This window comes from Microtus ochrogaster, chromosome 1, assembly GCF_000317375.1.
Source record: "Microtus ochrogaster isolate Prairie Vole_2 chromosome 1, MicOch1.0, whole genome shotgun sequence".
NCBI lineage: Eukaryota > Metazoa > Chordata > Mammalia > Rodentia > Cricetidae > Microtus > Microtus ochrogaster.
This window is the reverse complement of record NC_022009.1, coordinates 100,418,154-100,429,438: the sequence shown is the minus strand read 5'-3', so window position 1 is coordinate 100,429,438 and position 11,285 is coordinate 100,418,154. Positions and strand designations below refer to the sequence as shown.

General features: G+C 37.7%; 1 protein-coding gene across 3 annotated transcripts in view; it reads left to right on the top strand.

Moving 5' to 3' along the window:
- Nucleotides 1-8,265, top strand: part of Slc7a11 (solute carrier family 7 member 11) — a 73,573-nt gene extending 65,308 nt beyond the window's left edge. For 2 of the 3 annotated variants that reach the window (XM_026782994.1, XM_005343948.2), the window contains one exon: nucleotides 1,156-1,378. In XM_026782994.1, coding sequence (XP_026638795.1) covers nucleotides 1,156-1,220 — 65 coding nt within the window. In that variant the 3' untranslated portion in view covers nucleotides 1,221-1,378. Of the gene's footprint in view, nucleotides 1-1,155 lie in introns of all 3 variants that reach the window. The other variant, XM_026782989.1, reaches the window with a different exon arrangement.
- Nucleotides 8,266-11,285: the final 3,020 nt, after the last annotated feature.

Genomic DNA, 11,285 nt, shown 5'->3' with positions numbered 1-11,285 from the left:
CTATCTGCAGTGAGGGAGCCCAAACCGCGTAGAGACACCATAGGAAGTGAGGCTGGGCTAAAGTCTCCATGCCAGCCATGGTTAGCTCACATTCCACAGTCAAGCTGCACCCATTAAACCTTCCAGAGCTTTCCTAAGCAGCACCAACAGATGGTGACCAAGTGTTCAAATGCATGCGTCTCTGGGGGACATTTAGCATCGAAGCTACAAGGATCAGAGCGCCAAAGATGAAAATAGCTCTTTTAATGTAGTTAAATATTGTTTGCAAGGACCTATTAGAATGAATCATTAGAAAAGAGAAAGCATACCTGGAGGAGAGATTTGGTTCTTAAATCTTTAAGGAGACAGAACTTGGGGTTCTCGAGGATTAGGAGACTTCTGAAGATGTTCTATGGGCATTAGTGATAAAGAATGAGCAAGCAAGAATGTCCCTGGAACCATCACCATAGAGCTCTGCACTCTACGGCTGTGGCTAGGAAGCATCATTAGAAGTGATACAGCTCAGGGGTTCTTCTATTTCAGTGTGTTACAGTTGCTTCTTGCTGTGTTAAACCCTCAGCTTCTAAATTAAGAGACTAAAGGTTGAATTTGAAACAAATTCCGAGTTGTGGACGATGCTGAATGTAACCGGTCTAAGGACCAGACCTTAATGACCCAGAGTAGTCCAAGTTTCTGCCTCTATTTATGAGACAGCCGAGGCCTTGATAAATATGGTAATTTGCTCAACAATACTACACATTAGACACTGGAAATAATATTCTTCTCTTGACTGTCTGAGAAATTGGTTGTCATCCCCTATGTGAGAAAAGAACAAACCCATCTTGAGCTGAACAAGGAGCATATTTGTAAACATTTATTTATATCTTGGTTCCATTGTCTCAAAATATTTTCAGCCTCCCGGTTCATAAATAAATGTTCCCATTTGAATGCAAAACATTAATATATTCTTACTGAAGAGGCATCATGGGAAGTTGTAGAAGTGACAAGTAAATTAATTGAGCATGATAGGTTTATAATGAAGTAAATAATTCTCGAAAGTGCACTACAAAGAAGGTGGCTGTGTGTCTCAGTCTCCCTCCCCAAATAATTCACATTTTGCTATTTTTATGCCGTTCTGATTTTCATGCATTTTAATCCCTTCTTATCTCTTTATAGACAGAATAACCAGAACATTGCAGATAATACTAGAAGTTGTACCAGAAGACTCTAAAGAATTGTGAACTTAATGCATCAAAATCCTGGCCATCTGCCCAGGACCGAGATACAAAGTGGATCTTTATTTCAAGAAGACACGACTTTGGTGACGGACTAAAGGAAGCGATTGTTTTTCTCCATATCCTCTAGTGTATTCAGAGTAGTCTCTGAGCAGTTTACTGGTAACTCAATGTATTTGTAGAAAGCAAAGATGCAAGTCGTACAGTGAGGCAAGCTCAGCTCTTGAGCCTGGTGCTTACCTATCGAGGTAAAAAAGACAAAGGGCACTGGCAACTGTGGGGTATCATTCTCTGCAACATTTCTTATCCTGACTGAGAACCTTCAAATAGAAGACCAAAGTGTTTTCTGTATATAAGGGAGGTCTGTAAACATAGCTTTACTACTGGGACATCTATACTGTGAAAAGTGTTTTCTGTCTTACTAGAGAAATATGTCATTATTGTGGCAAAGGGTCCAGAAATAACTTTAATTTACATAGACCGATTGTTTCCCTCTAGTGACCAACATGACTGTTACTTATCTTTCAATGGCTTGTACTCAGAGAGCATCAGAACAAAAGATGAGGGGAGTAGTGTGTGTGTGTGTGTGTGTGTGTGTGTGTGTGTGTGTATGTTTGTGAATGTAGCTTGAGATCAAACTCAGGGCTTTGCAAAAGCCAAGCAAGCACTCTATCATCAAGCTACATCTACATGCCTTACTTTTCTTGAACGCATTAAAGAAGCATTCCTTGAGGCTGTTATTAAGAGGCAATCCTAGGATTTATGTTTGAATAAAGATCATGGAGACTGTGTTAGGTGAAATATGATCTCACTTATTGTGAGGAGGTTTGGTGTTTGGAATGTCACTTTGTTTTCATCCTGGTCCCTGAGTTCTGGAAAACGTGTAATTTTTGCTCTGACATCCATTTATGGACCACCTCTTTGGTTCTTTACTTCTTGATGAATAAAACTAAATTTTAATCACTACGGCACAACATCAACATGGGAGAAATTGCCCAGGAAACTCTAAATGTCAGGCTTTATCTCTATAACCAGTTATACTTAGTGTAATTCTAATCACTTTTCCTTTTCCTTTGTGGCTATTTTTCCATGGTGATGACTTTTGACAGTGTCTACATTTCCTTTACAGTTCTGTTGAGATATGTCTCTGGACAAAACTATCTGCATCAATTCGGAAAAACACAGACTTACATAAAAACTATGGAAGAAATGCCACTGCATAGTTCAACTTTCAACCTAGCTTTTAAAAAGTTTTTACTTGTAAATCTAGGCATTTTAAATCATTTCCTCACTTTAGTTATGATTCAACTTGCAAAAGGGCTAACTGCAGGCAAACGTATTGGAAGGAGAGTCTTTGGTATGTGTGTTCAGCTGGGTGGTGCTAGGTTAGAGTTAGAGAACACTGGTCAATTTTCAAATGGGATGAAGGTAATGGTGGGATTTTTAAAACCCTTATTTCTAACATCCAAAGATTAAATGCTCAGCACGGCCACAGTAACTTTCATCTCTTACATTCTGACTGTTTAAAAATGAGACATTTAAAAGATTATTGTAATAGAATCATTGCATTTATAGTTAATTGACCAAAGTACCAATGATTATTTTAATCCAGAACAATTCACCAGTTCAGTTTTTTAAAGCCTTAATGACATTTTATGTATATCGAAAGTTGACTTTTTTTTTTAAAAAAAAAGACCAAACTAAGTGTTTATTTTCCTAAGTGAGTCAGTAACAATTCCTTCTGTTTTTACTAACATGGATATACTAACCATACATCTGGTCTCTAGAATTAAAAGTGTTACCAAAATACACCTATTTCTAGCAGATGCCACTGGGGGGGTGCATATTTTTATATTGCTATTTTTACACTAGACCCACAGATTTAATGTGGTGGTGTCTTCTTACCTACGAAATGAGTGAAGCCATGGAGAGAGTCCTGCAGGTCTTGGTTCTTTCTGAGGCTCTTGTGCTCCCTGGCTGCTTGGTCTCATTGTGCTATGTATCTTTCCTTGTGCAAGCTGGTCAGAGTACACTTTATCACCCGTCCTCTCTTTTCAAAGACTTTTTGATAGTGTTAGATTTATAATGGCATTGTAATACTATTTTAACCAAGCACAGGAAAAAAATAACCAATCAGTATTTCTTTAAAATACAATCCACAGAGTTGCATTTCTACTTACTATGAAATTATATCTCAAGAGAGCACAACATTTTTTTTAGTCATGGAATTCATGTCCCTAATTGTTCTAGTGAGAGCTTGTAAATCATATCTTTTTATTTAGAAATAGTGCTGCACACTTGTGTGTTTTTATACAAAGTAAATTCTTTTATCTTATTATAGATTAATGTGTGTATATATACACATGTGATTACGTGTGTTAATGTTTGTGCTGGTGTACATATTTGAATGTTTACATAAAATATGATTTGATTACTATAACACAAAGCTAGTGAAACCTAAACAGTTTAAGAAATACATGTAATACTCTATTTTCAGATATTTTTTGTTTAGTACACAAAGCCTTGAACATGAAACTTTTAAAGATTTCCAAAATTTAGGTGCAATTTTCTTTTTCTCACAGAATTATAAGTTTTCCACTGATTGGCATTCTAACAGTGCTATTTTGTCTCTTCTTTTAAAGCACTGGATTCTCCCCTTTGATTCCAAGTGGCTCTTATAAATGGTGGGTTTGCTTAGCTGGCAGCAGGACCAGCACTTCTCCTTCTTCAGAAGATTGAACAGTTGTCCTAGCAAACATGGCTGGGTCCAGTTCCACTTATGCATCTGCTTAACTTGTTTCCGCAATTGCCATGTGAACAGCAACAGATGGTTTTCATGAAGACAATTACATAGCAGGAGTCCTCATAAGCTGGGATCAGCCTTTGGCAAACTCCCTATTTCATCTCAATTTACAGGTGAATGGGATGCAAAGAAAGCGAGCATCTCTGGCTTGTGTGGATATCTTGTAAGTGAGGTGTGCAAAGACAACCCAGGGTCAGGATAACAGAAGGTGGCAATTTGACTGTCTTACAACAAAGCATATCTGTTGTCTGCGAATGGTACCTTGAGAAGCTGATTAAGTGGCTTTGGTGTCTCCTGTGCACCCAAGCTCCTTCCAAGGCTCCTATCTCTCCTTTAGGGAAACTGTGTTATTGAAAAAAAGACCCAGAATTGGGGCTGGAGGGATGGCTCAGCTTCTGAGAACACTGACTGCTCCTGCAGAGGACCTGAGTTCAATTCCCATCAACCCACAGGGTAGCTCACAACCATGGGTGACTACAGTTTCTCTTCTGACGTCTGTATGCACGAGGCATGCACACGGTGCACACACATACATGCAGACAAAACACTCATATATATATATAATAAGTGTATGCAATTTTTTAAAGACCAAGAAAATAGCATATACAATACATACTATGATAGCTACATTTTTGTAAATAAGATAAAAATAGTTTCTATTATTTTTTCATTAAAAGTAATCATAGAATATTTGTAAACATATTTTAAAATACTTTAAAATGCTATATTAATTGAAATGTACACATAAAAACTATTGTTGGTGGCTTTCTCATAAGGTCTATGTGATTCAGAAAGCAATGGTTTCCATTGTGCTAGGTTGTGAGTAACAGAAAGGCGATTAATGAACCTTTATTTGTAGCTCCATCTCTTACTTTGGAAAGAAATAGATTTGAGCTTCCAATGAAGATAACTCAAGAACCTTACTCGATTTGAATATCATTTGCTTCAAAACGTTCTGTGTGTCAGTGCTCATAGAGTGCAGGATGATGTTTTATGTCCCTAATCCATCAAGGCAGGCATTAAGTCATGGCATGGTGTAATGGCAAGAAGCTCATAGAGGATATAATTTAGAGCAATAATGAGTCATTTGCATAGCTTCTGTTTACATTACATGTGGGTAAAGGAGTTATTGCCTGCACATATAGTTTAGCTAAATTTTCCCATAAATAGTATTTCCAAAGTCTATTTCAATATATTTCATAGCTAAAAGTGTGACGGCAAGGTAGGTTACTGATTGCTAGTACTGTTCTCTAAAACAGATGATTTAAAAGCCCGTTTTTATATGTAATCTTTTATGTTATTGAATTTTAAAATCACTAGGTATCTAAATATAAATGCTTTGTCTGTTTTTATGTCACATATTGGTGCAAAAGCATGACTTATGGCCACATAGTTCACCATTTTATGATATCCCGAGACATTGTCCTTCTTACCAACTCATGACAATACTGTTAGTGTTATTTTTTCTTTTCTTCTGTTTTTAAAACGACTTCTGCCTAATTTACATAGTAGCAGTTCCCTGGGTTTCTGTTTCAGTTTTTGACACCATGCCTTTAAGATGATAACTATAGAAAAACTCAGGTCCCAAGATTTTCTCAGTGGGGGAAAATCTTCCACTTTTATTCATTTTATTGGGACCACTCACTACTCTTCTTCTTTTTTTTCCCACTTGGCTTTAAATGCAGAAGGTGGTCTCAGCCTCCAAGCAGCTACCGGCTACACCGGCTACACGTGTGTATTTCAGCCTGTTTGGATCAAAGGTACTTTTATAGTATCAATCCCTGCCCACACAGGTTTATAGATGATACTTTCAAAGAAATGGAGACACATTAAGCATCTGTCGTGGGGATGGCTGCAGTAATTCAAAAGTAAACACGCTCGCCCACTTTAGCATGCACACTACTGAGTTTTGAACTGAAGTAATCATTGCTTAGAAGACCTGCTCGCTATGTCCCTGTTACCTCTGACATCAGTGCTCAAGGCCCGGGCAAGAACGAGAAGACTAGTGCACAGTTCCCTCTTTTGTAGCAATAACTGGGTTTTGAGCACTTCCTGTGGGGTGCTTTCACAGCATCTTGTGGGAAAATGGGTTAGGTCTTTGGATGTCACAGCTCTAAGTGGGTTGTGCGTGGTCTGGTTAGGAGGTGCATTTTGAAGGCAGATTTTACACATTCTTGCTAATGACCCTTAGGAACCGCAGACTCAGAACTATAGCCATACCTTATGACAAGACAGTATGAGTCCCTGCATTGAACGGTCTTGTTTCAAAGAATTTACAAATTAATCTTTTCCTAGAAGTTCTCTATTATTCTACTTACTAAGCAATATAATCAAATATTATCTTAAAGTAGAAAAGTACTGGGGAGAATAAAAACACAGCCAACCACTTTATTTGCAATGAATGAAAGTTGATAGCAGGAGAGATCACTTACATTGAATTACTTTGTGTTCTGATTATTTCAGGTACTTGTCAATATCACTTTTTATTACTCTGAAAACAAAAAAGTCCTGTATCATTAAACCCATATTTTTTATATCTATGTAGATATAGGACAGTGATTATTTGAAAAACCACCTGAATTCCCTTATGATTTGAGTCACCTGACCATCTTAAAGAATTACTAGCCAGCCCTTTTCTCTGAGAATTTTATTGCTGCTGCTATAAAATCTGCAAAGACATTTTTAACTAGGTTCTTCTTGATATGACCCATGTCCAGAGAGCTTCACCCTTAGGAATGTCCTGGGATTAGTGCAATAGCAGCATGTATACTTTGAAGGCAGACACTGGCCCTGAGTTTCTGTTTCTGTCAATGGGTTTCAGCACCATAGTAATGAAGGTTAGTAGTGTTTTTCAACATGTAGGAATTTTGCAAGCATAAACATCAGGCATGTCTTCTACCTGTGCCAACAGGATGAAAAAGTATGCCATTACTGAAGGCTGAGCTGGTGGCCTGTGGTTTTATATTAAGCACATTCCAGAGAACGCACTACAACTGGCCTCTTGTGCGGGGTTCTTGGAGAACGTAACTGTCTTCCCTCTCAGATAAGACTATAACCCTGAGTTTCATAGTGAGTAGTTCTCATTGTAGTGGGACATACATGGTAGTCATGCACTGGGAAGGGGAAGGTGGAGCTACTAATTCAGAATTCCATCAATTTAGTCACTTACATGCATCTTTATTTTAGTATATCTGGATTTACTTTGCTGAAATATGGGTTTGTCAATTTTATCGAGATACTTGACATACTAAGTTTTTCTTCTTTCGTCAAGGAGTAGAAAAACTCTTCTGCGTGTTGGTTTGTTCATATTAGCGTATCAGGCACTGTGGATAAACATATTTAACTTTCTTGCATTCTTCTGTGGACGTCATTAAGTAGTTCTGGGGGAATCCCTTGAGCCGAGTGACAACTGTCATCTGATCTGTGCTCCAGACGTCATTTACAAACATGCTAAGACCCAAGTTGGATCTAGACTGTGATCCTCATGACCTTGGAGCACTGTCCACATGGAAGGAGCAAGGCAGCTTTGTTCTGGTGATCTCAGTACAGGATTAAGAGCACGCTGCCGAGTCAGAGTGATACCCTGTGCTCTCTGCACTCCTCGTCTCTGGCAGAGTTCTTTACCCTGGCGTTGTGACGATGAACCTTGGCCAGGTGATGGCCACAGTTTGCGCAAATTACACACAATGTCTGACGTTGAGTGGTGAATACTTGCTTAAAGGGGAAGATGGCTTTGCTACAGAAACACTGAATAATGAGCTGTGAGCAGTGCAGAGAAACTGTTTTTTGTGGATCGTGTTGTGTCTTCGAATTCCTTGGCGCCGGTGTTGTAACAACATGTGGTATGTGAAATAAAGTGGGTTCTTCTACAGCTAAATGATTTCCCTTTAGGGAGAGTTCTGCAGTAGTTAAGTTTGCTAGATGCTCTTTGTGGGATAGTTGTATAAGTGGGAAAGCGCAGCAAAATAAGTGTGCCTTCTGATGGAAATGCTTCTTGTTCATTTTTTTCACATGGAATGCATTTTGGTGCAATATGATGTCACTCCAATTCGTATTATTGAATTTTATTTCATTTGTATTTGTGGAGCTGCCCACTTGTGCTTTTGGCTGATTATATCTTTGTATGTCTGTCTTGTACATATTTTTACTTGAAAAGACTTTAAATGGACATTTTAATAGCTATTTGATAGTTTACATATTAAACATTATGTATTGCTTTCTTTTTAATAATAAATACTGCTTTATACTGAAGTTTCTGGTTTTTGAGCTTGAATTTGTCTCACTGATTATGTGCATGTATTGAATCATATCATGGTCCATGTCTGTCTGGCCTTTTCTCTGACCTAATGTCTGATGTTCACATGTGGGACAAAGTCTTTTTATTTGTTACCTTTGACAAGAGTGTTGTCTCTCATTTCCTTCTAATTCAGAATCATGTGTTTCACTAGAACATTCTGTGGGAAACTGAAATAAGGTCACATTTTTGAAACAATTTCTTATTTGTTTCTGGATGAACTTTAAACTCCTTCATATAGGATGTAGGGCTATCCACAGTGTGTAGGTTTTCCAATAGTGTATAGAGTGTTCTGTAATGTATATTTTTCGATAGGGCTTTCTATAGTGTATAGGGTTTACCATAATCCATAGTTTTACCCATAGTCTGCAAGGTTTTCCACAATGTGGAGGGCTTTCTATAATGTGTAGGATTTTCTATAATGTATAGAGCTTTCATAGTGTATAGATTTTTTCCACAGCATATAGAGTTTTCCATAGTGAGCTGGGTTTTCTGTAGTGTATAGAACTTCCCAGAGTCTGTTCTTATGCCACCTCCTACAATCTCTGTAACCTTGTTAAATATCTTCTCAGAGGTTAAATGGAGAGCAGATATCAATATTATTGTTTCTTAATGCAATGTAAACTCTTACAGAAACTATATGCTACTTCCCAACACCTATATTCTTTTTCATACAGAGCAAATTTCTATTCAACATTACAGAGTGAGTTAAAAAATGATTTGATTCAGAAATGCTCGCAAAATAGGTTCAGGACTCAGTTCCTGATTGTCACATTCCTGGATGTCTCTCTTTAGAACTCACTGTATACTACTGTAATTGTTGGATTGGATACTTTTTCTCTGGCTAGATTTGTCTACTTTGTCTTTCATGGACTAAAGTAGGGCTTCATCTTTTTCCACTTGAAACTACATTCCTTGCAATGAAGTCTTACACAATTCTAAGTATAAAGGTGAATGAAACATGTATATTTATTAAATATTTGCTGTTAATAATAAATTCAAAAACAACTATTAGGCACATGTATGATTTTAGCACTGAAGTGTGAAAGCAAACTTGCATACTAATAAGGTAGACATGCTTGCTTATGTTTTCATAAAGAATTTAATCTTGCCTAAATATTTGATATTGCAGAACATAGAGGATCTTTAATGTTTTTCGGAGTTGACTGATAGTTTGATTTTATAAACACCAGTGCTGAAAATGCCATTTTACATAAATACATATGACTACATGATATAATTAAGTTTAAGAACACATTGGAAATTCTAGCTTAATCCCAAGCAGATATCACTGGGTTTTTTAAAAATAAAATTTCAAGTTTACAATTTTAAAAGCCAAACATTTTAACACAATACAAATTTAAACTTCTATAATTAGGCCATTATGTTTCTCCCAAAGCAAAGACTTGTATATATATATTAAAAGCACTGCATTTCATAGCACAGAGTAATCACAATTCTGAGCTGGGCAGTTCCAGAAAGCAGGAGCTGGCGTTACATGGCAGGACAATGCCCAGTGCAAGGTGCTTCTTGCATATGCTGTGTGTTCATAACCAAGGCTGTAGAGAAGCTGTGTGAGGCAGAATGGGGATACTGTCCAAACCACAATTGAATGGGTTCATTACACATTTGATTTTGAATCATTTGTTGGTTGTAATGCACTCAGAAAACTTTTACTCTGCCCAGATTTTCCCATAATCATAACATCTGGTATATGACCTTATATGGAATTGCAACCACAGTTTAAGAAACTGGGGTGGAGCCGGGTGGTGGTGGTACACGCCTTTAATCCCAGCACTCAGGAGGCAGAGACAGGTGGATCTCTGTGAATTTGATGCCAGTCTGGTCTACAAGAGCTTGTTCCAGGACAGCTTAAAGCTACAGAGAAACCCTGTCTTGGAAAACTGCAAAATAAAAAAAAATAATAACTCAGTTGAGTTTAACTAATATGTACAAATAAAAGAATAATGAGTTGAGGATAGTTCAACATACACAAATCAATAATGTAATACTTAAAAATTAACATACTTAATTTCATGGAGATATACTACGGATAGAGAGTGTATTTCAGTATAGCGAAAGTTGTGTGCAATAAGCCTATAACCAGCTTCATGCGGAGTGGCATTTCCCCTAAGCTTAGGAAGAAGACAAAGATGCCCACTTGCCTCTCCTGTTCACTAAATTGCCTGAAGTCTTATGGAGAACAATTAGACAAGAGGTGGAAATACGAAGAATATAGATAGGAAAAGAAGAAGCAAAGATATCCACACGAAAAGATATTAGGATTCCCGAGGAAAACTCTTAGAGTAGATAAACACTTTTCATTAGAGTGGATACGGGCCACTCTCAGCCTGGATCAGAGACATGAATGTAAGGAAGGTATCTGTAGGGAAGAAGGCATACAAAGGTGCAGCAGAAATATGAAAGATCCGAGAGTTGAGAGTAGTCAGTATGTATTTTGTAAGTGTATAAAATTGTGAGTTCAAGGCCACCGGGGTTACCCAAGATTGACTCAGTCTAAAAGATAAACAGAACCAAGGGGTTAGTGGCTCACACCTTTAATTCCAGCACTAGGGAGGCAGAGATGGGAAATGATATGGCGGGAGAGAGGAGTATAAGGTGGGAGGAGACAGGAGTTCGGGATTCAGCCTGAGGTTTTGTAGAGACAGCATTCAATCTTAAGGTTTTGTAAAGACAGCATCTGGCCCTTTCCAGTCTGAAAGGTTTGTAGAAGTAAGAACTTCGGTGGCTTCGGTGACTGTTCTGCTTCTCCGATCTTTCAGCTTTCACCCCCTAATATCTGACTCTGGGTTTTTATTATTATTAAGACCAATTAGATTCAGGCAATACCAACCACTCTCACACCACTCCCTGCCCACGTCACTGAGATCACAGTGCGTTCGCATTTATTTTAAAATGTAAAATTCCATAAATCTTACAGGTGCCAAAATTATTAGATTCCTTCAGTATTGTT